At 49.4% G+C, this 25,530-nt stretch overlaps 1 protein-coding gene across 2 annotated transcripts; it reads left to right on the plus strand.

Annotated features, from left to right (window-relative positions):
• The first annotated feature begins 878 nt into the window (after positions 1 to 878).
• On the plus strand, positions 879 to 25,530 carry TMEM201 (transmembrane protein 201). Of its 2 annotated transcripts, none has more exons than XM_030289114.4 (11): positions 879 to 1,316; positions 6,920 to 7,040; positions 7,599 to 7,793; positions 9,191 to 9,367; positions 9,959 to 10,332; positions 10,683 to 10,886; positions 19,019 to 19,236; positions 19,644 to 19,715; positions 20,497 to 20,778; positions 20,894 to 21,025; positions 21,445 to 25,530. In XM_030289114.4, exons 1-11 carry the CDS (start codon positions 1,243 to 1,245, stop codon positions 21,540 to 21,542), a joined length of 1,947 nt encoding a protein of 648 aa, XP_030144974.4. In that variant the 5' UTR covers positions 879 to 1,242; the 3' UTR covers positions 21,543 to 25,530. The 2 variants fall into 2 exon arrangements, with proteins under 2 accessions (XP_030144974.4, XP_072773622.1); XM_072917521.1 differs by lacking the exon at positions 879 to 1,316 and adding an exon at positions 1,392 to 1,847.

The following is a 25,530-nucleotide window of genomic DNA, read 5'->3' on the forward strand; positions in this document are numbered from 1 at the left end:
CTTTCGTTTTAATCACAAAAACAGCTACACAGTTTGGGGCTGGGTCAATCTCATATTTTGGAGAGATCTTAACCTCTTACTTTCATGTAAAAGCACAGCACGATTGTTGGAGTACTGCTTCCAGCTCTGTGAGAACAGCAGATGCCGGTGCTGAGGGATCAGAGCATAAACGGGGTGATTTCCTTTCCAGTGCCAGCTCCCTGCCTTGTTGCAGACCCTTGTGGTGCTGCTGGGAGGGGTTTGAAGCCTTTTCCCCTCAGAGCTGGGGCTGAGGAGTGACCCTGGGGAGACCGAGGGACTCATCCCAGCCTGCAGCATCCTCCTGGAGGAACAGGCACTGATCTCTGCACGCCCTGGGCAGCGACTGAGCGAGGGCAGGGTATGGTTTGTGCCAGGGGAGCCTCATGTGGGCATCAGGCTCTTCCCCAGAGGGTGCTGGGCACTCCCCAGGCTCCCTGGGGCATGGCACGGCCGAGGCTGCCAGAGCTCCAGGGATGCCCAGGGAGGGATTTTGGGCTGTGTAGGCTGGTTTTTGGCTGGATTTTTTTTTTCCCTGTTTTTTTTGTGGGTTTTTTTTTTGGTTTTTCTTTTTTTTTTTTTGCTGGTGTTCTGCTGGAGCTTTGTTGTGTTTTGCCGGCCTTTTGCTGTGTTCTGCTGGTGTTTCGCTGTGTTTTGCTGGCGTTTCGGCGGCGTTTTCCTGCATTTGGCTGGCGCTTTGCTGGCGCTTTGCTGGCGTTTTGCTGCATTTGTCTGGCATTTTGCTGGCATTTTGCTGTGTTTTGCCGGCGTTTTGCTGTGTTCTGCTGGCTTTTCACTGTGTTTCGCTGGCGTTTCGCTGTGTTTTGCTGGCATTTTGCTGTGTTTCGTTGGCATTTTGCTGTGTTTCGCTGGTGCTCTGTGCAGGGCCGGGGCTGGACTGTGCCCTCCTACCAGCTCAGGCCCGTCCCTGCCGTCACCCGGACTAAATTTAGCAGAGCCATGTCCGCGGCGGGCGCCGGGCCAGGCACGCCGGGCCAGGCACGACCTCCCCGGGCCGCCCCCGCGGGGCCGGGGCACGGCGGGCCCGGCCGCCCCCGCGCCACGATCTCGGCCTTTGCGGCGCTGAGTCACGGCGGCCGCGCCTCACGACTCCGGCCCCGCCGTGACTGACGCGCCGCCCCCGCGGGCCCAGGGGCGGGCCGGGCGGCGGCCGCGCCCCTACAAAGCGGCTCCGCCAGCGCCGGGCCGGCGGCGGCACCGGGCATGGACGGGGCCGGGCTGGGCGCCACCGCCTGCGCCGCGGCCGCGGGGCTGCTGCTCTACCGCATCGCGCGGAGGTACGGCCGGGGAGCGAGGGGAGCACGGCAGGGAGGAGGAGGAGGAGGAGGAGGAGGAGGGAGGCCGGGCCATGGCGGGATGCGGCCCGAAGGCGCCACGCGGGGCCCGGGCCCGCCCGCTGTGGGAGCGGCGGGGCCCGGCCCTGCGCCCGGCCCCGGGGTGGGTGTGCGGGCAGGGCCCTGCGGGAATACCGGGGAGAACTCTTCCCCATGCCGGGAACGGCTTTGTGTGCCCGCTGAGCATCGTCCGTGCTGCCCGGGCACACCGCTCCCGGAGAGCCCCGGCTCGGCCCGGCCCCGGGGTGGGTGTGCGGGCAGGGCCCTGCGGGAGTACCGGGGAGAACGGCTGGCAGCGTGCTTCCCCATGCCGGGAGCGGCTTTGTGTGCCGGGCCGAGCATCGTCCGTGCTGCCCGGGCACACCGCTCCGGCCATCCCGCTCCGCCCTGCTTCCCTTCCGCGGCTTTCAGGCAGGGATAGAGGAGATAGATCCTGCTCCTTTGGCTGCTGAAGGATGGATTGCTGGGGAACAGGTTTGTAAAATAACAGCGCTTTTAGCACAACCAGGGGAGGTTCTATACAAGTCAAAATTATTGATTAGGGACCAAAATTCTTTGGTTACTTGTTCCTTAATTGCACAGAACGTTCCTGACCTTAGAACAAATTCAGAGCAATTTTGGAAAGCGTCAGGAGAGATGTCATGATTCAGATCTCGTGGAAGGAGAAAAGCTTAATTTGACAGATTCTAATCTAGCATAGCATGGAAGGAATGTAGTGATGTGTGGAATATAAGGCTTTTCAGTCTCTGTAGCAGCAATAGACTTTGCAGCCTGCTCATCTGTTAAGTGCTTCTATTGGAGACAAGCCAGTCCCAAGGGCTCCCTGTGTTGAGGTTCACTTGCAAGGGAAGCGTATTCCTGCACCCTCAATGTGATGCCTAAGGTTTGCTCTAAAGCATTTTCTGTTTATTTAACCATATCAATGATCAAGAGACATTAGTCCCTATACAAGACTTGGCCTTTGTGTGACATATTTAGGGTAGACAAGAAATCCAAGTGGCCTAAAGCAATCCCAGTGAAGCAGGCAAGATTTCATTGACCCAGTTGAGGCTAGCATGCTTTTTGAGGGAGGAGAGTGGCTTTGTTTTGCTCAAGTTCATCAAAAGGTCTCTGAAATTGAAAGCATTTCTTCCCCAAGTCCTTGAAGACTGCCGGTAAATTCTTTCAGGTGACCTTGATAATTCTTTGAGGCTACATGTTTGTGTTTCTCAGTACTATCCTGGTACTTCTGAATTTCTTATTCTCCCTTGGTTTAATGAATCTTCCATAGTCATCAAGGAGGACAGCTTAATAAGGGGCACAGATGTGATATGAGACATAGCTATGATGCTGCCTTTGCTTTTTGTTTATCAGGGAGATAAAAGATTTGATGTCCAGATACCAGCAGAGCCTGGGGTGGTTATCACTGGGTGTCCCTGCCTGAGTGCACTGGGCACCTTTTTCTGCTTGAGAGGACACTAAGTGTGGCTCTTGGGGGAGGACAGGCTGCACTGTAACTTACATCATCACTGTACTAGAAATCTGGTCTTGTGGCTAAATCTTGTCTCTAGCTGCTACTTCTGAGTAAATGCATCTACATCACAGCTCACCTGCTGGAATCTGGGCAGCTGTGATGTGTTTTCTTGCACTGGACAATGGGGTTTAGCGTTGGCTCTGCCCTGACAGACCCCTTTACTGACAGGTGGTGGGCATGGGCACAGCCTGGAGTTTGGCAGCTGTTCTGTGCCACCCAGGAGTTCCCCTGCCAGGGAGCTGAGTCTGAACCCAGCTGTGCCAACAGCGCCGTGCCAGCTCTTGGTCTGTCCAACTGCCACCAGATGTGGCTTGATCAGAACTGTCCTGTGCAAAACAGCTCCTTTTCCCCATGTACTTTTTTGTTCAGATTTGCTGGTATAGCCATTTGAATAATTGCTTTGTAATCCAGTTGTGCCAGAATGAAGACTGCTGCTTTAAATACTTTTAATAGAGAATTGGGGTTTTTTCCTAATCCTTGGTAACCCAGTGAAGAACTGCACATCCACCAGTGTCTCTTTTCAAGACTACAGAAAAGTAAACATCTTCATCTTCTGACTTAAAGAGGGTGGGGAATAAATGTAAATATTTGTATTTACAAATGCAGGTTTTTATTACCAGCACTTACCATGGTAGACTGTTGTTCTGGCAATCCATTAGAAGCGTGGACTTCAGCATGACCTTAAATGTGTGTATAAATGAGAAGGGAAGAGTTCTGGGCAGGAGCCTAAGTTCCTCATGTTACATGACAGACACAAACGAGTTGCTAACCAGTGTTTGTCAATGGGACCTGCAGAGCTGCAGCCTGATCTTTGTGAGCAAAATAAAGGAATCCAGCAGCTTCTCACAAAGGAACAGGGTGTCATATTACCTGAGCAATGTCAGACATTTAGGTGTTGATGTCATAAGTGAGTTTACTGCAGGTATTTTCCCCCCAAGTTAGTCTTAAGCAAATATTTTCTACCTGCAAAACAGTTTGTCCGAGACTGGGAGTATTTTCTGAGCCAGTCTGGGTGTGCAGGTTACACAGGGCATTAGCACAGCTCCTCAGCTGTGAGTGGAATCTCTGTGCCTGAAGTAACTCAATCACTTCTTGTTGCTCAGGTTTTAGTTTGCAGGGAGGTTCTCTGTCCAGTGGAGCTGGTTCAGATTAGTTCAGTGGTGGATTATGAACTCCTCAGGGATGATTTGCCTTTCAATTTGCAAGGGATTGAGCACATGGTAAAGGCTCCATTTGTGTTGGCAGTCTCATACCAGGATCTGATTTTGGAAGCAGTGTGTGCTTTAGCTCACTGCCCTCAGCTGCTGCCTGAATTCAGTCAAGGTAAATATAGCTCCAAAGTAGTTAAATCTGTATTTGAAGAGTCTTTCCAAATGCAGAACTTGGTTTTTGTTTTTTCAGTCCTACCTACGTGTTCTTACCTAAACAACTTTTTTCTTCCCTTGTTCTTCTGCATCCACCAGATTGGGAATTTGGGATTTTTTTGCACCTATTTCTATGGCAACAGATTATAGGTTCACAGAAGGAAGTATTACTGCCTTTTATCCTAAATAATGCAGGACTTAGCCATTTGTTTTGCTTATATTGCAAATGAAGTGCTGCTATTTAATCCTTGGTAGTACTTCCTGAGCCTCAAGAGTGAGAAATGAAATCCTGTTTGGAAAAGGATGGAAAGGCCTTGAGCACAGTGAGGATTTGGTCTCTGATAGCAGCAAGTTCTCAGGTAGGGTTTGGCACTGATGGATTTTGCTTTACAGCATGACTGCTTTTATTCATTTCTTCACCTGTGCTTTCCATTTCTGTCATCCTTGACATTAGTGCTGTTACCTCTGTCATGTCTTGGAATTTAGAGCCCAGGGGTGGGTAGGGCTGAGGGGAGGTGTGTCTCGTTTCCTGGGTGCCAGAGGAAGGGATTGTGGCAGGTCCCACAGAGGCTGGACAATGACCTCCTTCAGAGGGTGGAGCTCAGGCTGTGCCCCAGGAGCCGCAGGGTTTGTGTGCTGCTGGCTGAAGCTGTGTGTTGTATTTGCACAGCTTTTACACCTGGGACAGTGAGATTGGGCCAGTGCAGCAGGTGCTGCTGTCCATCCTCCAGCTGGCTGTTTTGACATGTGCTTGGCTTTTGGACAGCAGGAGCTCATGGATAATTCAGACTATCAGCCTCGATTTGTCTGCTTTAAACTCTGGGTTGCTTTGGGGGGTTTTATTGCCTGTTAGTTTTAGCAGTGATATTTTTATGTCAGATCAGTTGAGCCCCCTCGGCAGTGAAGAATGTTGAGCAGGGAATATTCATTTTAAGAGGGGTGTGGGTGTTTGCATCTATTTTGAGATGAGAGTCTGTCATCCTAGTAGCTCCAGCCATTTTCTTTCAGCATCTGGCAGGGAATCCTCTGTACATTCTGACTTTTCAGTGCTTCATTTCAAGCATATCCTCATTGTTAGTGCCTAAACAGGAGGCTCAGACATTGCTTGAGGGTTTGATTTTTTATGAACTGGGTTTCAAGGCATGGTCTATGGAAATGTGAGTGGGAAAAATGTTAATTGTGGAGATCCAGCTGCAGAGGTGATGGCTGAGAGAGAAGACCCACCTGGCTGTTTGGTTGCAGGGTGCCAGACATCACTTGTGCAGCATTCAGATGCTTCAGCAGCAGAGAACATTCCCTAGAGCTGGGAGCACTCTGGCTGCTGTTATTTGCTCCCCTGCTCTGGTGCCCTCTCTGCTGCTGCAGTGGAGCCACACAGATTAATGAATTCCCTGCTGGAGCTGGGCTGGTGGCAGCTGGGTCCATCTGTCTGCATAGCTGCCATAGCAATCCTGGGCAGCTGCCCTCCCTTGGAAGGGTACTGGGACTGGTCCTGATGAACCCAGACAGCTGCTGTGGTGCCTGACCTGCCAGGGAGCTCCTCTTGGGGATTGCACTGAGTTTTGAGACAAATGCAGAGCTTCTCCAGCAGGCAGGCTCAGGGGTCAGGCTGCTGAAGTTCTTTGCTCAAACATCTGTCACAACCTGTTTTGGTGGGGCCACGTCACAGCTGTTTGCATTGGCTGTTGTTTTAGCAGGATTGCTTTAGAAAACAGGGGGCTCATGGATCAAGGTCATTAATCTTTATCCCTTCAGTCCTAGTGCATAAAAGCAGGGGACGCCCCTTTGCTGGGTTTCTGAGCACCGTCAGCAGCAGCTCTTGTGAATCCTGACTTCCTTTTCCTGGAATCCTGTGTATTAAGCATCAATTCTACTGCACCTTCTCATAGAATAGCATTGCTGATTATGGGGAGGATTCATACCCCCAAATATGCCCCTGAAAAACAGTGAAGTGGGTAAATCACAAGGTTGTTATTAAAGTTCTGGCATGTCCATGGTACTGGAACAGAGGGATGATTGTCAGGCAGAATTTATTTCTGCTTTAGCATTCCATCTTTTCATTGCTGAAAGGACTACTCCAAGTCATACCATGGAGCACTCGGAATGGGAAGATTGGCTGTTTGCCTGCATTTCACTTTTGGAAGCCATTGTCTCCTCTCCATCAGCTGAGCTCAGTGCTCCTGCCTGAGAAGTTTGTTCTCCCCGCGGGAATGTCAGCGTTCAGGAACACACAGAATCGTGGGATATGATTATATGGAGGTGCTTTTATTGAGAGCTCTGGGAATCAGGGGTACAGACCCAAATCTGACTCCAACATGACTTTTGAGCTGAATGTATTTTATATTCTATCATTATATAACTTACATATTAATATTAAACTTATATTGTTCTGTTGTATACATTGACATGAGTTTCTCGTGATCTTTCTTAGGCCCCTGACCACAGTTTCTCTTGATTATTCTTATGATTCAACAGTAATTACATTTAATTACTAAACAATCATCACATCTAACAATTATATCATTTATCATGTACTAGCTACGCAGGTGCAATTCTAGCAAGGTACAAGGCCTACATGTACCCAGGGTATTTATTTTTCCAGGGCCTACTAAGCTTAATTTTCCTTTTAACCCTAAATCCCCATGATTTTAAAACCCTTTTACTACCAGGAAGAAGCCCACGCACGTGACGGTGAACTGCTGGTTCTGCAACCAGGACACGGTGGTGCCCTACGGGAACCGCAACTGCTGGGACTGCCCCAACTGCGAGCAGTACAACGGCTTCCAGGAGGTACGGGGCAGCTGGCACACACCCTGGGCAGGCTGGCACACACCCTGGGCAGGCTGGCACACGCCCTGGGCAGCCTGGGCCTCAGGTAGCATGGTGCAGCTGCACTGCAGGTGAATGGGCAGCTGGCAGCTCTGTGCTGAGCACCCGAGAGCTCAGCACCTCAGCCTGGGGAAAGAATCCGCTGCGCTGGGGAGTGCTGACTAGAGAGATCCAGACAAATGGTCCTCTCTTACTTTAAAGGGTAAAAGTGGCCTCGACCTATCCCTTAGTAATACTTATTTTACTGTATGGGACAATTCTTCTCTGGCTTTGTATTCTGTTAAATAGCAAAGCCTGCCTTGAGCTGAAATCCAGCACCATCAGCTGCTTGCGGTAGGTGTGCAGGACAGTGGAGATGGGGGGAAGATTTGAAGCTTTTTTTCTCTTTATTTATTTATTTTGTTACATAGGTGAAAGCTAATGAAATGCAGAGCTGCTGACAGAGCTTAGGGAATCTTACTGTCAACCTAGCTTTGATTTTATGATTGAATGTTTGCTTTTCCCCCTGCTTTTTGTCAGAATGGAGACTACAACAAGCCCATCCCTGCCCAGTACATGGAACACCTTAACCACGTTGTGTCAGGCAGTCCAACTTTCTGTGACCCCACCAAACCACAGCAGTGGGTGAGCAGCCAAATTTTGCTCTGCAAGAAATGCAACAACCATCAAACCATGAAAATCAAACAGCTGGCTTCATTCTCACCAAGGGAGGAGGTAAGTGTTCGTTAGGGACTGCCATCACTGGAGAATGTTTGTCCAAGGCATTCCCATCCATGGTCTGCTATTCCTGCTCTGTTTATTCCATGCTGCAGCCTAGTAAGCAGGAGAGAGAGCAAACAGTTTTTCAGTGTGCTGTGGAATGATGTTCCAACAGTCTTCAGAAGCACTCTGTGGCACTCCAGTGCAGAGAAGTTCAGTGGTTAGTGTTGTAAATTTACCTAATTCTACTTCAAAGCTGGAATGTTCCCCTGTTCTAGATGAGCACTGGAAACAGAAGCTTGAGCCCAAGACATTTCTGAGATCATCTTACAACTCCAGTACTTCCCATGGCTGAGTTTATGGGACCTGAGAGGCACAACAACCCACTAGTTAACATGAAGCCTTAATAGATTTTGTTTTCCTGAGGCCCTGGCTGTGCTGCTCTGCACTTACAAGGGAAGTGGGAGAGGAATCCTGTGCAACCATGATTTCCCTGGTTAGGCATCTGTGCTTAGGAGGGCAAAGGGACTTTGAACTTAGAGCAACAGGACTTCCTGCTGAGCAACTTCTTGGCCTTCCCATTACTTAATATGCATAGAGGATGGGATAGTGGGGTTTCTCCTTTGCAGATTTATGGCTCCCTAAAGTTTTGTGCAGAGAATTTAGTGCTACACTCCTTGGCCTTTAACCATGGTCAAGCCTGTGGTGTGATGTGTCCATCCTCTGTCTTGCCTAATCCAGTCTGCTTTGTGTAATTGTAATGAGTTTAATCAGAATGATTCCTGGAGAACAGATTGAAATGTGATCGTGCTTAATGATAATATTTTTGGCTGGTGCCCTTTTCTCAGCTTTATTTCTGGTCCCTGCCTCTTGCCAGACCTATCCAGTTGCTCACGTACTGCCAGCCTTTGGCCCCTTTTTAAGCATTCAGTGGGCTGCAGTGCCTGTGCCAGCTGAGAAACCTGGGATTGTGTTATCTAGTGTGCTTGGATAAGGGTGTCAGTGACAGCAGGGCTGGCTGTTCCAGGGAGGGATGAGCCTGGAGTGAAGGAGCCACAGGGCTTTGGTGTCCCCTCATTGGAGGAGAAGAAGAGCAATTGTAGTCACTTGTCTGACCTATGTGAGATCATAAGATCTCAACAAAGACAGCAAAATCAGGCAGGGAAATTCAACATCCTGATGCTGGGCCACAGCAGCCTTCTCCAAGGCTCTTCTTTGCTGTCCCTTCTGGGACGTGGGGCTGGCTCAGCTCAGCTCTGTGTGAGGCTGGCTGTGTGCCTGGCCTGCAGCTTGGTTCAGGGAGCTGGCCCTGTGGGACTGGGTGAGCTCTGCCTGCCTGTCAACAGCAAACATGACAACTGCTGAGGCACCTGCACTTCTCACCTACTTTTCCCCTGCCCTTCTCTCTCCAGGGCAAGTACGATGAGGAGATTGAGGTGTACAAGCACCACCTGGAGCAGACCTACAAGCTGTGCCGCCCGTGCCAGGCTGCTGTGGAGTATTACATAAAGCACCAGAACCGGCAGCTGCGGGCGCTGCTGCTCAGCCACCACTTCAGGCGCCGGGAGACGGACAAGAGCTACACCCAGGTGGGTGGGGACACGTCAGGGAGTGCAGGGACAGGGACACAGCTCTGCCACTGCACCTGCCTGTGCAGCTGGGAGAGGGAGGCAGCAGCCCGGGGCTCTCTGGGTGCGTGGCAGCAGTTTAGAAGAGCACAGGAGAGCTGCCAGAGACGCTTGTAATGTTAGCTTGAGGTTTGCCTCTTGCTGGTGTCATTCAGCACAGTTGCCAGAAGGTAACTCTGATTACCTTAAGGAAGGAAAATAATGGGACAGGCAGAGCAAGGGAGGTAGGGAAGCCAATTTATGAGTGCGGTGCAGGAAATGACAAAGTACAAGGGGGAAAAAGAAAAAAAAAAGAGCAATGGGAATGGAATTACGACCTTCTCGTTGTTTCACTGCCCTGCCTGACCTTGGCTTCTGCTCATGTCTCTGCAGTTGCTCCTTGCTAGTGTACAATAATCCCATGTGGTGTCAGCCCAGTACAGAGACTTAGAAGGACTTGAGCAGAACAGTCCAGTAAACCATACAGTCTGGAAGTGTTTCATACAGCACCGTTTCAAAACCTTGCTGCAGTTCATTCAGCTTCTGACAAGGTGTTTCTCCCTTCCTCTGCAGAATCTGTGTTCATCCTCCTCTTCCACTTCCATCACCACGCCAGCTCAGGTGATACTTCTGCGGTTCCTGGCCTTCCTCAGCTGTGCGTTCCTGGTTCTGATGGCCTGGTACGGGTCAGGCGACCCCTTCTCCCTCAGCACGGCTGTCCCTGCCGCTGTCCCCTCCGGCCCCGCGCCCGTGCGGAACAGGACCCGCGGTGACGGTGACGGTGGCAGCTCGGGGCGCGGCTGGCCGGAGCTGCTCCGCCTGCTCCCGGAGCACCTGCTGGAGAGCCTGAGCGCGGCGTGGGCCTACGGCAAGAATCACCAGATGGCAGTGGCTGTGCTGGGGCTCTTCACCTGCCTGCTGGCCATGTTCCTGGCGGGGCGCATCAGGTGGGTGCGCTCGGCTTCTGTCTCACTCAAGCTGCTTTAGTGGCAGCTCTCTTGTCCCGTGTTGCCTCGGTGATCCGGGGCTAAACACGTTCCAGAAGGGCACATGTAGTGCTGCGTGCCTCGGTTCGTTCCATTTAAGCTTGAATTACTGTGAATGAAAAGCTGCCTGTGCAGCTCCGGCAGAGAATGAACTGATCTGCTCCGGCAGCAGGCAGGGCTGCACACGAGGTGCTGTAGCCAGCACCGGTGCAGAGCCTGCTCAGTCTGGGTACCCTCCCCACCTTCCCTCTCCTTGCCCAGGGCCGAGGCGGGTGGCTGGTGTTTGAGGTTTGGTTCTTGTCCCATGGCAGGCTCCGGCGAATCGATGCCTTTGCCTCGGTGCTGTGGTTCGGAGTGATGAGCCTGCATTTGGCCGAGCGCTACCTGAAGACGGAGACGCCCAGCTGGCTGGACACGGCCAAGTTTGGCACCACGTCCCTGTGCTGCCTGGTGGGCTTCACCGCAGCCGTGGCCACGCGGAAGTCAACGGGCCAGCGGAGATTCCGGCCCCGAAGGTCAGAGCCAGAGCAGTGACGCTGGGGGAAGGAGGAAAAAGGCCTTGTGAACTCTTTGCAACTGGTGCTTCTCTCTCCTCTTTGTTATTTTCCCTTCCTCTGTGTCTCTTTTTTAAAATTAGATCAGCAGTGAAGATCTCTTCTTTCTTTTTTTAAAAAAATATATATTTATGTATGCACTTATATATATGTGTGTATATATATATATATATATATATATATATATAATTTTTCCCCATCCTTGCTTACCACTGTGCTAGCATTTCCACTGCTAGCCATGGAAGCTACTTGTGCTGCCTCCATTCTCCCTTCCTCCTACGCCCTACGTCAGCAGTACAAATATCCAGCTTCCCCAAAGCCAGTTCTTCCAGCAACTGCCTCACAAACTCCTCCACAAATGCAGCCTCCTCCTCCCCATTCTGCTCCTCCAGCCAAAGAGATTCTGGCTCCTCCTGTCCTCCTGGTTCTTCTCACTGCCTCTCCATCTTTAGCCACTCACAGAGGAACCCTCTGCCCTGATCCACCATGGGGCCTGGGCCACCTTCACTTTCCTAATGGTGCTGGTCATTTTAATTTGGAACTGATGGGAGCTTGCCTCTGGATTTGGAGCCCTCGTTAACACGTGCTGTGGTGCCCAGGCACGCGAGGAGGGGACCACACAGAGCCCATAACCTGGTTCTTCTTGCCTTCCACTGTGTAGCATCACTTACCTGCACCCTCTCACTCTTCCCTTCTCCTGGCTCCTTTTTCAAATGGAGAAGTGTCCTTAAGTGCTTTTGACTGAAACATCAGTAATTTATTCAAAAAGGTGCTCTAAAAAGCCATGGTGCTCAGGGTGTCTTAATACCTGAAAGTATTCAGCTGTTTGAGGCTAAATTTTCAGACCTACCAGTGGTTGTTGCTTTCAGTGCCAATTTTCTTTGGGTTTTTTTACCCACCTGCTCCCCAATCAACATCTGTGTATAAGCACAGCTGGATAAAAATGCCTCTGTTCCTCCACTCCTATAGCCTTAGAGAGAAGTATGGGACTGCCAGGCTCATGCTTTCATGGTACACCACTGCTCAGTCAGTCTTCATTGCTGGGAGCGCAGATTGGAAGGGTGTGCTGTAGGAAGGGGTGGGAGCTCTGCTGTGGGACTGCATGGCAACAGAGATGGATTTTTTTGGGTTACTTGCAGGGGTTCTTTTTGCAGTCTGGCATTGTGCTAATACTGCTGAAAAAAGGGTCTGGAAATTGTGACTTGGAGTTGAGTGCCTGGCACTCCTCTGCTGAAAGCTGTGGTGGCTGGGTATCACTGTGTGGGGAGGAAGGAACTTAGAGCTGTTTGGGTTTTTTAGGATTAACTTGTTGGGGCCTCTTAGGATAAGCAGTCTGATTATCCTGCATTGTTGTTTGAAAGGCACTCCACTGAGTTTCTCATATGGACTTTGGTTTTTCAAGAGGAAATGGCACTTTTACAGAACATCTGCTATTTTCTTCTGTTCAGAATAGCGCAATGGAACTCACCACCCTAATAGTCTGATGTTATTTAATTGGGTCTAGTGATCTTCCAGTGTATAAACTATAAAATAATCAGAGTGGAGCTCTCACTGTGAAGTACCTGCAACTCCTGCTGAAAAATGCAGACACTACTGGGTGCTGCAGATGCTGGTGAAATTAGAGGAGCTTTTCTAAAGGAAGCAAAAGCTATTTCCTAGCTGCTCATACTTACTGTTCCTCAAACTGGTGTTCATTGTGAAAGCATAAAGGTAGCACTGCCAAAAGCTCTGAAATTCCTTAACAAAAAGCCAGGCTGAGTCATGGGGAGGTGCAGCTCGTGGCTGTGTGCCTGTAACTGAGCAAGGGAGTGGCCACACAGACCTGCTGCCCACCTGGGCTCTCCTTTGCAATCTTTTCTGGTGCCTTCAGATAACTGCAATATCCACCTCCGAGCTAACAGAACCTGCCTCCATCTGGTGCTTGTGAATGATGCTGAGGGTTGTTTTATGTACCCACAAGAGGAATCCAGCACCTGCAAAGTCTGGTTCCATCTTCCAAGTTCCCATGTCCTGACCCAAAACATTTGTCTTCCAGCTCACAGGCATGGGAAACCTTGAGCTGTTATGGCCATTAAGTGAAATAAGGTATCTGGACTTTTTTTTTTTAATTCCTCCCTTCTTCCTGCTTCAGGACTTCCAAATTCTCCTCATAAAATACGTGTAAGAAAAGACTTTTATCTGTGCAGATTGTCTTCTGCACTTACCTGTACAATTTGGATTGAAATTCCTCTTGCTGTTCTCCTGTGAGATGGGAGGAATGGGAATGGGAGGAACCTCATATTCGTAGGATATACTGAGAAGACTCAAAGGAGGGTTATGAGAAGCTGACAAACTCTGTGGGAATGTCATGCCTGATTTCTGTCAGCAATGTCCTTTTATTAATAAGAATGAAATGTATCTGTCTAAATTCTCTTGCCCAGTAGTAAGGAAACTTTCAGTGGCAGCTTCTAAAGATGGCTGTTAGCCTCTTCAGATGTTTTATTTTCAGGAGCTGAAAGCCAAGGCTGTGTTGAGCTTCACTGTGTCCTGTTTCCTATTGAATCCTATCTCCTCTAAGTATCTGTTTTCCTCCCTTTTTAGGAGCACTTTTGTTTTTCTATTTAAACGTGACTCATCCTCAAGCTCCTTGGGGTCAGGCACCTTTTGTGACATTTTGCTCTGAAATGTTATATTGGTTTCCCATGCCTGTTCTTTTCTCTTGTTATCTTTTTCCCTGTGCAGTGCTGGGAGGGGATGGGGAGGATGCACACCAAACATTGGGAACAGGCAGTTGCTAGAACTGTGGGAAGGAGAGGATTTACACTGTGAAGCCTAAATAATCCTGTTAAGGAATGTTTTAGCTTTGTTTGCACAGCAAGTGCAAATCTGTACTGAGTTTAAAGTCCTTTAATGTGGGAGATATGTTAACTGCAAGTGACATCCGTTTGTCTTCACTTTATGCAAATTAATACAAATGAAGTATATTTACTAGTTGCACTAATTTATATGTCAGAACATCAGAAAGCTGCTTTGTTTTCTGGCCAAGCTGTACAGCTGATCTCTGTGGTGCTTTGTTCACAACTAACAATTGAAGAACTTTTGTGCTCGTAATTGGGAACATTTCAAAGGTGAAACAGAATAACAAAGTACATACTGAAGTGGGGCTCATTTAATGCCAAAGAAGCTTTTGGTTTTGCTCAGGTGTCAGCTTATTTTCCCCACTTCTGGGTGCCTCAGCATGTCTGTGCTGCTGCTTCTAAAAACAACCACCACCTCAGAGCCTCAGAACCAAACTTGCAGCAATTGAATTGTTGGTGTTTTAGAGACTCTGATGCTGACAGCCTCCTTCCTTTCTCCTTGTCTTACCTGCTTTTGCTGATGGTGGAGGATGATGGGTCTTTAGGGGTAAGGGAAGAAAGGAGGAGGAGGGTGGGTTTTGTCCAGAGGTGTTCTGATTTATAAACTGTAGCATTCAGTCTGTCCCAGCTGTCTCAGACATCGAGCCCTGCAGAGAAGTTTTAAGTTAGCAGTATTCTGCTGTTGACTGTGGAAAAAAAAATAGTCAAACCACTACTGCCTTTGCTGAGACTGTTCTTGCCACACCTGATTTCAAAGCCAGATAGGCTGTTCCAGACACTGCCATGCCATAGGTTTTATGGAAGGTGCTTTGCATTTTTCACTCAGAGTTAGACATGTCACCTAGACGTAGATATCTGAGGTACATCGTCTAACTGCATGATTGCTCGCCCCACACCGAGCCCAGCAGGAGAAAATGTGTGTTTTAGTGCACAGTGGTGCTGTCCTGTGCATCTGAGGTGCTATTTTCTGTGACACAGAAATCCTTCTGGGTGGGATAAGAGCCAACAGAGGCTTGGTAACAGCCACAGCTGGCACAAAATCATCCAGAACCATTTGGTCACTGTTTTGAGCTTCTTGTTTTCCCTTTGCTGGGCTCTTACTTCAGGCCACAGAGGAACACATGGTGGTCTCCAGGTGCTGTTTTGTTGCCTGAGGATTTTCTCAGCCATGCAGGCTAGAGCATGTGAATATCTTAACAATATTAGGGGGTTTTAGCCCAAAAGCCCCTAATTTGAGGTGCTGCTTTTTCGTACTAACCATGTGTCTGGACCAGGGGATGACAGCAGCAGAGCTGAGGTGCTGAGGGATTGTTAATGGGTTTGTGTGTCACTTGAAATCAAATCTGCTCTATCCCCACGTGCCTGGCTCTGGCCCTGAGTGGCCGTGGCTGATGTGCCAACTCAGAATCTTGTACCCTGCCCAGCAGAGCCAGATTTATAAAGGGGCCAATGTGGGTTCATTAAGTGCCTTTCCCTGGACAAGATTTGGGACAACACTGTGTTGCTTTGCTTGGTGGAACACGGCTGCAGCATGGGACAGCAGTGCCCGTGTGTCTGCCAGGCCAGCGCTTCTGTCCTTCCTGTGCCACCACTGAGCCTGGCAGGGCACAGGGGGACACTTGGGCTAACATTTCTGAGCAACTGCAGCCTCTACAGGGAGAGAGAGCCCAGAGGTAGCAACCCAGTCAGCACCTCTGCTGCTGCTGCTCCTCTTCTTCCTGAGGCCCTCAGTGACATCAGTGCATGCAAACTGAGCCTGTGTGACCCTTTGCCATTCTAAACACGCTGTATTTATATCCAGTTCTTTCCTTTCTCCCAACTCCTCCTTTCCTGCATCCATGCTTTGCATGCCCTAGTGAGCTTGGGTGTGTCAAAAGGTGAGAACACTTGGGAATATAAAAATGGTGTCGTGGCTTATTATTTTGGCTTTATGAATATTTTTCAAGTGTGCTGAAATTATGTGAAGCTAATAATCATGCTTAGATACTATAGGAAGTATGTATTGATGTAATGTGGACAAAGTATTTATGCTCTTATAAAAATTAATATAATTAATAGCCAGTTAATTGCTCCAGACTGACTGCACTCCTGAAAGGTGAAGGGAGCTGTGCTATGGTTTTCAGAGGTGCTGTTGAAATTGTGTGCTGTCACATGCAACCTGCCAGTTCCTTCCAGGTGTGCTGTCACCTGCAAGGACACTTGGCTCTTTGAGCATGGCAGGTGCTCTCCAGGGAAAGGGACAGTACTCAGTCCTGAAGTCATCCCTCTAAAGCCTCATCTGGGACCAAAGCTCTTGGTGTACAGGCAGGAGGAGGCTCCTGACCACTTCTGGCATGCCAGCAAGTCTGGATTTGTGTAGGATGTGCATGTACACACACACCTCCCTGCCACCAGCTGGGGAGGAAAGGTACAGCTGATGCCAAGCATCTCTACTCTAGAAGGTCTTAGTGCAGGACATGGCAGCTCTAATTCAACCCTCCTTTTCCGTCCAAAGCAGGACAACAGGCAAGAGACAAGAATTCTTACTCTTGGCAGCTGAAGTTTCCAGCTCTCTAAGCCACATATCAAAATATTCATGTGTCTGAGAGCTGTGCCCATTTTAGCACTACTCTCCCTTGTCCTTGTGCCTGTTTTTTATTCCTGTACTGCTCTTCACTGGTGGTTCTGAGTTTGACAGGAGGCACAGGCTGGCCCTGAGTGAGGAGGTGCAGCAGAGCAGAGCAGTGTCAGGGCACACAGGGTGCTGCTCCCAGCCAGTAACCTGTTCCTGGGGTGGCAGGGACCTGGAGGTGCCTGCTGTAGTGGGTAGCTCAGTTCCCAGGGGACACTGAGTCCAGAGGAAGTATCTCACTCCCTGGCTGACACTCAGCTCCAGTGCCAGGGCAGGTGAAGCTGGGCACGTCCCCCAAGCTCCTGCCTGTGATTGCACCTCACCTTCTTTCTTCAAGGGCTGAATGATCTGACAGAGGAGTGGGGCCCTCTGCAGCCTGGCCTGCCCCGTGCCCTCCCTTGCCTCTCTCTGTCCCAGGGATGATGCAGCACCTCTGGTAAAATGTGAATTAAGCAGGCACACACGTGTGGTGATGCGTGAACAACAGGGAGCTGTTGGACAGAGGAGGGGAGGCTCTCCTGGCAGGAGGTGTTTCTTCAGGACCGTGTACAGTCCCAGACCATGTAATACCCTTCTTTATCTATTTATTTATTTTTAAAGTATCTGTGTAGCAGAGTTGTGCCCAACTGTCTAGTAACATTGTGATCATTGTAAACACTAATTAAGATACCCAACTTTTGATGTTCACAATATCAAGTTCTGAAATAAACGGCTTCCGGGCCTTGACTATTTCCACAAACTATCTGACTCCAGAGCCTTTTTTTTTCCTTCTTTTTTTTATGTTGCTTTTTTTACTGTTGCCAGAGCCACTCTTACCATGTGACAGATGGCTTGGAGCAAAGGCACAGCTGCAGTGCTCCATCCCAGCCAGGGCTGTGATGTGGTTGCTTCCTGCCTCATGATCCTCTTGATCTCCTCACCTTTTTTTTATCTGCTTCTGGAAGAAGTTTTAGTTCAGCTGCCCATTCTCAGGCATGAAGCACATTCCCATGAGAGCTTTAGCAGCATCGAGCCCTCTTGACATGGCAGTGGCAAACACTAAAGAGTGCAGAGAACAGGAACAGGATTTTGCACACTTAGCAGGAATTTGTTCAGAACAGATCAAAGTTTAGGACACACTTTGGTCAGAATTCAGTCCTAAGGCATTAATAAGCTATACTTGAAATTCTTAGCTCCTCTTTGCTAATCAGAAAAATCCCTTTTCTGGATGGTTCAAGACAAATGATTCTTCACTGCCCTGAGGATCTGGCTGCACTAACTGAGTCAGGTTGAGCAGCAGAGCCCATGGAAGCCTGATCCAAAACAGTTACAGTCCCAGGACTGTGGTTATGGGTGGTAAATTACTGTAATATCTCCCAGCCCATTAAATGAAAGACTTCCAAAAGCCAATAAACCAGTTAAGCTGTTTTCTGCTGCAGCAAGGAGCTGTGTAAAGTTGGATCCTTTAGCCCAAAGACACAGAAGGTGCAAAGTTAGGACAAAAGAGCCAAGTTGCTCACAGGTGATGCTCTGGTTTGGCCCTCCACAGCCATGGCACAGTGAGGGGTAGGTATCACTCTTTCTCCTTTGATTCATATCAGTCCTGGCTGCACTTTTAATTCCCCTTCCCATTCATTTCCTCTTACAACGCTGAGCTGGGCACATCCATCTGTGTGTGTGGCGGGGTAGAGGTGTGTGGGGTGCTCTGAAGGGCTCCCCATGGATGCAGAGCAGGACCCCCTTTAAAGGCAGGTCCTCTGGAGCCTGGAGAGCTTGGGCCACTGGGGCTGCAAGGCCAGCACACCCCTGGCTGCTTCAGAGGCATGTCCTGCACCAGGACCCTGCTTGGCTCAGTAAGCTGGTCAGGATTGGTGATAGCTGCCTCCTGCTAGCAGATAAGTAGTTCATAAGATACTTTAAATTGTAATCTTCACTCTGGAGTTAGCATGGCATAATATTGCTGCACCAACTCTTTTATCTCCAGGACAGAATGATACGTGCAGAAAGCACCCCACAGTGCAAGGTTAAGATTTTCTTCACCCTCTGATTTCCTCCTGGCTTTCCTCTGACAGAAGAAAAGCCATGTAACTCTGTTGCTGCTCTCATCTGTCTCTGTTTCCATTCCAAATGAGATTAAGGCTCCAAATATTGTATCTGCTAAATTGTATCTGCAAAGTCAGATATCTCCTTTTAAAAACATGTGCACTTCATACTCAGTTCTTCATCATGATTTATTTGACAGCTCTATTACCTGTTTCTAAGTAAAAAAATCTTACAAAGGAACAGAGATTCTGGTTCATATTCTAGACTTTCTTTCATGTGTTTTCATTAAATTGTCAAAAATAATACAAAATTCCTGTATTTTAACATCTGGACTTCTTAAAGCATTCTCTGGGTAATTTTCTCATCCAGGGTATTTTCACTGGCATTCCTAAACTGTTTTACCCTCTTTTCCACCCTGTATTTTAGGACAGGTTGGTGCACAGTAATTTAAGTAAGGTTGAGCAGTTCTTTTCCCAAAGTGTAGGAACATACCTGTAAACTCTTCAGCACTCCTGCACCAGTTGGTGCAAACCTGGTACCAAAGCAGGTGTTCCTGCAAGCACCAGAGAGGCAGGTGCTGGGATTTCTTGTTGCTAAGTGTCTGTCACGCGTGTCCTTCGCAGGTTCCTCTCTGGGGACTCCATGACTGTCTTTCCCAGCAGCCCTGGCACAGCCTTCCCTTCACCTGCCTCGTCTCTGTTTGTCCCAACACCACCCAGTATCCTCCACCTGACAAACCAGCAGCTCTTCAGGTCCCCACGCAGAACTGCCTCGTCCTCTCTTCCCGGCCGTCTCAACAGGGCGCTGTCGCTGGGCACCATCCCCTCGCTGGCCCGGGCAGGTGAGTGCAGAGGGAGCAGCCCTGCAGTGCTGCAGGAGGACATGGGCTGGGAGGGATCCAGGTGGGTGCAGGGGATGTCAGAGGGAGCAGTGCTGCAGGAGGAAATGGGCTGGGAGGGATCCAGGGGCTGTCAGAGGGAGCAGCCCTGCAGTGCTGCAGGAGGAAATGGGCTGGGAGGGATCCAGGGGCTGTCAGAAGGAGCAGCCCTGCAGTGCTGCAGGAGGACATGGGCTGGGAGGGATCCAGGTGGGCACAGGGGCTGTCAGAGGGAATGGGGCTGGATCCACACATTATATCCTATTGAGGGATGGCTGCTCCTGTGGCACAGAGGAGTATGCAGCATTTGGGTTTGGGGTTTGGCAGCAGCTGAGCCAGCTGGGTTCAAATGGTTTTGGTTTTGATTTTAGATTCCGGCTACTTGTTCAGTGGAAGCCGGCCGGCCTCGCAGTCATCCCAGTCCAAGGAATTCCCAACTTCAGGTACTGCTCCAGGCCTTCCAGAGCACCAGGATTTGCACTGAGTGGGTTGAAACACATGGTCTGCTTGAATTCCTTCCTCCCTGCTCACATTCCAGTGAAAATGTCCATTTTACTGCTAGAAATGCTGCAGGGAGAGTCCCTGCTCGAAGTGGGGAGGCGTTGAACAGGTGCTGTGTGTGTTGGATGTTCTCCCTGGGAGAGCTCACGGTGACATCGCTGAGAGAGACAAAACAAGGAGCCCTTTGCTGATTAGAGCAGGGTTGAGCCTGCTTGGACAGGATATTCAGCTGCTCCCAGGGCAGCTGGTTTGTAGCTTTCCCAGCCGGGTGCTGCTAGTTTGGCTGCTCTGTGACCCGTCTGTTGCCCTTCTGGCCCAGACAGGTCAGTTTGTGCTGCTGCAGAGGCAGTCACAGCCCCGCCGATGCAAACCTCAGTACTGCAGCTCTGGGGGACATGCCAGGACAATTCATTCACCTGCAAAATGCACTGTGCAGGCTCTCCTGGGTGGGCACAGCTGAGCAAAGACAAAGCTCACCAGGCTCCTACTACCCTGATTCCTGAGTCATTCCTGAGTGTAGTGAAGTACTTATGGGATTTCTCTGTGTTTTGCAGTGTGGGGACTCAAATAAATAACAAATCTCAGTACAAGGTACATTGGTGGACATTTGCAATTCCCATTCCTTTTCCTTGTAGTACTATGAGACCAAGCTAAGTCAAAGCGAGCCGTGCCTGCTGCAGGGGATGCTAACCCGGAGGTTGTCCGTGGCTGTTTCTGTTGCAGATCCCTTCTGGCTGCCGGCGGGCAGCCGTGCCCCGTCCCGCCTGCCGTCCCCAGCGCCATCAGTGGCCGGCTCGGTCACCTCCAGCTCGGGCTCGCTGCGCGTCCGCCGGCCGCTCATCAGCCCCGCGCGCCTCAACCTGCAGGGCCAGAAGCTGCTGCTGTTCCCGGCGCAGAGCGAGGCCCTGCTGAGCCCGGGCGGCTCCGAGGAGCAAACCCACTCCGACAGCAACGCCTCTGCCCCCGAGCTGCCCGGCTGCCCCGGCAAGAGCCTCGGCGTGCCCGGTACGGCGGCGCTCCCGGCGAGGAGGGGCTGGCAGGCACAGCCCTGGCCACAAGGGATGGGGAACCTTCCGGAGAAACCCCAGGGGTGAATTTTCCTGTCTTGTTCTCATTGCAGATATGAGATCTGCTGTGGAAGGGGGGAGTATTTGGAGTGATAATTCCATCAAAAAGGAGGATCACTCATCACACTCATCTACCTGTGTGGTAGACACAACTACCAAAGGGGATGATTTGGGAGGCTGGAGAGGTGAGTACAAGTCTGGTGACTGCTTTGTGCATTTGTGGCCATTTCTCACACCTGAGGGGAGCTGAGATCTTTCCTGGAACCAAATAAATAAGTAGATGCTAAATGGACCTTCAACCTGCTATTCTAAGATCTTAACAAGGCTTTCCCTGTTCTTTGGAGCTTCTGAAGAACACTGACAAAGTGCTAAACTGGGACAGAAGAAGAGGGGTGGGGATGCAGGTGTCAACAGCGTCAGATAAGATTACAGTAGAGCCAAAAGAGAGCAATGGAGTCTTTCCTGAGAGAAAAGTGCTTCAGCAATTTCTGCTTGTGCTGAAACACTGGCCAGAGAGAAACAGTACAACATATGTTCACTTTTACTTATCAGTTATTTAACACTTCTTTCTACAATTCCCTTTTTTCCTCTGTGTTCTGCCAAGGTCGCTTTGGTACCTGTGCTCTCCGGGGCCTGCTGGCCGTGAGCCTGACCCTCAACGCTGTCTTCACATCAGCCTACGTCTACAGGAGCCTGCGCTGACTTGTGCCAACACTCCCTTTCTCTCTGGTTCCACCTGGTCCTGAGGAGACACCAACAACTCAACCATGGCTTCATGGCCAAGGCCACGCCACCGGTGCATGCTGTTCATCAAAAAACTACTGTACACTCAACTGGCAGGAGAAGGAACCTGGGCAGCTGCTACCATCACTTCCAGGTAGAACATATCCCAGGACTGTTCCTGGAGATGGCAGGCAGAATTCCCAGCTCCAGCTCAAAGCAGGAGGCCAGTCCAATGGCCCACACACTTTCTTTCAAAAGAACTGACCTGAGACACCTGAAAATGTGTGAGCTGCATTTTTAGGAACCTACCCCCAGCTCTTCTTTTTGACATACTGACCTCGTGCTGATGGTGCTGGTAAAATGGGGAGAATTAGAACAAATGAGCTGAAGAAGAGGGATGGTTTAGTAGCTGGTGCTGGGCTTTGGCTACTGTGACAGCATCCCCAGGCTCTGCTCCATGGTTCCTCTTCTCTCTTCTCTCTGGCATTCTCCTCTAAATTGTCAGTGAACTTTCTTTAGTTGCCTTAAGCTTGCCTAAGCACATGGGTGACCTTGGCTGCTCTGTCATGTTCTTGCATCTTAGATGTCCTTGTGCTTCCAGCTGGACCTGGCCCTGAGGCCGCTCTCACCAGTTCCATTCTGGCCATGCTGGTTCTCAGCCCGCAGTGTGTGCTGTGTCCAGCCCTCTCTGTGGCTGCAGGGCTGCACAGCCCCCAGACAGACACCTGTGCTGGCTGCAGCAGAGCCTGGGAGCCCAAGCTTTGCTTTGCCCAGGAGGCATGAACTGTGTTACTCTGAAGTGGGTAAAAAGAAAGGATCCTGGTGTGATTTGCACCACAGTCAAAGGGCTTCAGCTCGCAGCTCTGCTGGAGTTCTCACTGAAGCAGTGAGTGGCAGAGCCTGTTCTTGCTGTAAATCGCACAAATCTGTTCTGTTAGAGGTGGGTGAGGGGCTGTCTGATTGTATACATCTATCCAGAAACCTGACACCTCCGTCTGACGTTGGGGTTTGCTAAGTAACTGTTTAAAATATTTCTTACTAGTAAAATGCCCAGGTGCTCTCAGTGAGAAATGCCAAACCTGCTTCTGGACAATTCAGCCTTCTGGATAGATTCTTCTTTTCTAGCCCGAGGAAAGTAGTAGATTTTCAAAAGCAGTTTGTAGTTTGGTTATTTCTGCTTTTGGGTAAGTCTTCAGCATTGCTTAGAATTCAGGGGCCATTTAGAATATTGTGCTGAACACTCAGAGTCATTTAGTGCATCTTAGGGAAAAAAAAGAAATCTTGATGTTTTGGTTCTCAAAAACCAAGTGCAGAGAGAAGATTCACCAATGTGTCAAAAATACCTGGTGAGAAGAGAGTTGACTTGCATTAGCTGTGTATTTCCTGAAGCAGGACTCAAATGTACTAAGAGGTTTTCTGTTGTCTCTTCCTTTGGGCTCCTTTACCTCAAATTTCACTCCCCTGCCCCACTGCCCTGTGTTTGCATCCTGAATTGGTGATTTCCATCCATTGGTGATTGGTGTCTTTCCCTCCCTTTCAGTTGGCTGCTGTTCCTCTCTTGTGTTCTTGCATGTGCACAGAACAAAGTGTATCTGCTGCTGAGCATGGAGCCACACCTCGCAGTGATGATCACTTTGGTTTTTTTGTTGCACGTTTTAGTTCAGTTCCTACCCAGCCTCACTTAGACCATGGGAGCCCTGGCCAGGCTCAGATCAGCTGCATGTGACAGCGTAATGGGGCTTTGCTGCTGATTCAAGCACTGAAAAACTGAGTGTCTCTGTGTTTTCCAAGCCCCCTGCATGGTTTGAACTGCCCACACTCGTGCTGAGCCAGGGGCTGAGGAAAGGTCCCTGCTGGCTGCATCTCCCTCAGCCTCCTCAGAGAGCTGTGAGGGAACGCACAGCCAGCACCTCCTGGACCAAGGCCCAGAGCCAGGAGAGACCTGAGCAGAAAGATGTGCTGCAGACTGATGAATTCTATTGTAACTTGCATGAATTGTCCCTTGTAGCCAAACCCATAACCTCGTTGTAAAGATTTTTGTCCCTTTTATAGACTTTGCACGCTCACCCGAGCATGTGTACAGGCAGGATGATGGCAGAGCAGCTGCCAAGCTTCTCTTTAAGCCTCTGCTCTCTGGGTTTCATGATGTTCTGGTGCGGTGTGTGACATCCCACTCATGCATCCCTGTCCCACCTGGAGGCCTCCTACACAGAGAGACGAGCTGCCAGAAGATGCCGTGGCTTTGCTTGTCTCCATCACCCAGATGTGCACTGTGACTCCATGTATGCAAACCTCCCACTTTCACCTGCCAGCCTGCGCTGAGTTTCACCACCACACTCAACCAGATTGCAATGCCAACCTTCTCCTCCTCTCCAGCAAGGCAGGAGCTGCAGCATCTCCACACGCCTCTTCCCACCCGGTTCCAGAACGAGAACACTAACCCGTCACTGCACTTCTGTGGCTGCTCACTCAGACTGTTCTCGGAAGGGGGTTTGGTGACCTTGTCCAAAGCAATAGAGAGACTTTGGGGTTTATTACTGAATTGGGAAGTTTTTCATTCTGGTGCTAGAACTCTCTCCCGTGGTGCTCTCACGGTTGTGAAGCCTTTGCTTGAGGAACACACGAGCGTGTGTGTGTGTGTATGTGTGTGTGTGCGTGCAGATGTACAAAAACATTTGCAAGGTTTCTTCATTTCAGAAGATCTGAGCCCATGTTTGTCTGTATATTGTTGGCCTTAATCTAGCTCGTAGATACTGTGTCTATCTTGCTGCTCTTTTCTGTACAAAGCTGGTTTGGAGGAAGCAGAGGTTTATCTGGTCCCCCTGTAAAAATATCTGTGACTGATGATGTTGATCTTCATACAGTGTTGTTCAGAAGGGAGATTTTATTTTTCTAATACTTTTCCTACTGTAAAAACTGTTGGAGTGTATGGAGTGGGAAAGATCTTTACAAAATGGCCTGATAAAGATCTGAACATGACTTAATAATACCAACAATTAATGATGAGGTCAAATGAGCTTTATTTCCAGACCTTTTCCATTTCCTACTTTCCATTGAAAATGTCCAGGTACTTTTTCTTTGGCTATGGGCTTGTTAGGCATGTTCTGAGACCTTGCAGATACTTTAGAGGATTTTGCTGTTCTGAATTAGAAAGAATTTGTATTTTGGAATCTGGTTCCAGTTCCACAGTCTGGGGAGTTAGGCAGATGTGACAAATATTGTGCACATATCTATTTGATGGGATAGAGGGAGTGGGCAGAACAAGTTGCTGGTTTCTGAAGTTTATCATACCTTTTTACATAAAATCTTAGACGTTAAATTGGTCACTGGGCAGAAAAAAAAACCTCATTGCTGGCATATGTAGGCTAGATTCACTGTTCAAGCAACAGATGAGGCCTGTGAATGTTTGATTCCTGCTCCCTGTTCCTGGGTGCTGGGAACATCTGTAAATCCCTGCTGAACTGGCTGGGTTCCTTGTAAGAGGGCAGCTGGACTGAAGGGCTTCTTTGCCTGTGGATGCTGCTATATTTTTTTTCCAAGCACCATTCCTGGGAATAACAATGGTCTTAACTTCTCTCACAGACATTTGTTAAAAGGCTAGAATGGGCCTATGTGGCCCATACTTTTTTTTTTTTTTAATTTTTTTTTTTTTTAAATATATGTTGCATCCAGAAATTACCATCACTGTGTTCTGGGCTGGGAGTAAGATACAGAGTGTTTTTTGACTGAATGGGTAACTAGAGAGGGTGAGGAGGACAACTTCAAGTCTTCAAGAAGTCCTAAACCTTATTTCCTGTGAAAGAAAGACTGTATGTTATGTGTGTGTACTTTGGGGAGCTGTATCACTGTACAGTTTAGCTAAACATGCTCCAAGGAAGGAGAAGCTGTTCCTCGGAGGTTTTTAGTTCATGCTTTGTGTTTAAAGAGGAATATTTTTCTTTAAAAAATAAAACCGGATAAGTTTTCA

Source organism: Taeniopygia guttata, chromosome 21, assembly GCF_048771995.1.
Source record: "Taeniopygia guttata chromosome 21, bTaeGut7.mat, whole genome shotgun sequence".
Classification (NCBI taxonomy): Eukaryota; Metazoa; Chordata; class Aves; order Passeriformes; family Estrildidae; genus Taeniopygia; species Taeniopygia guttata.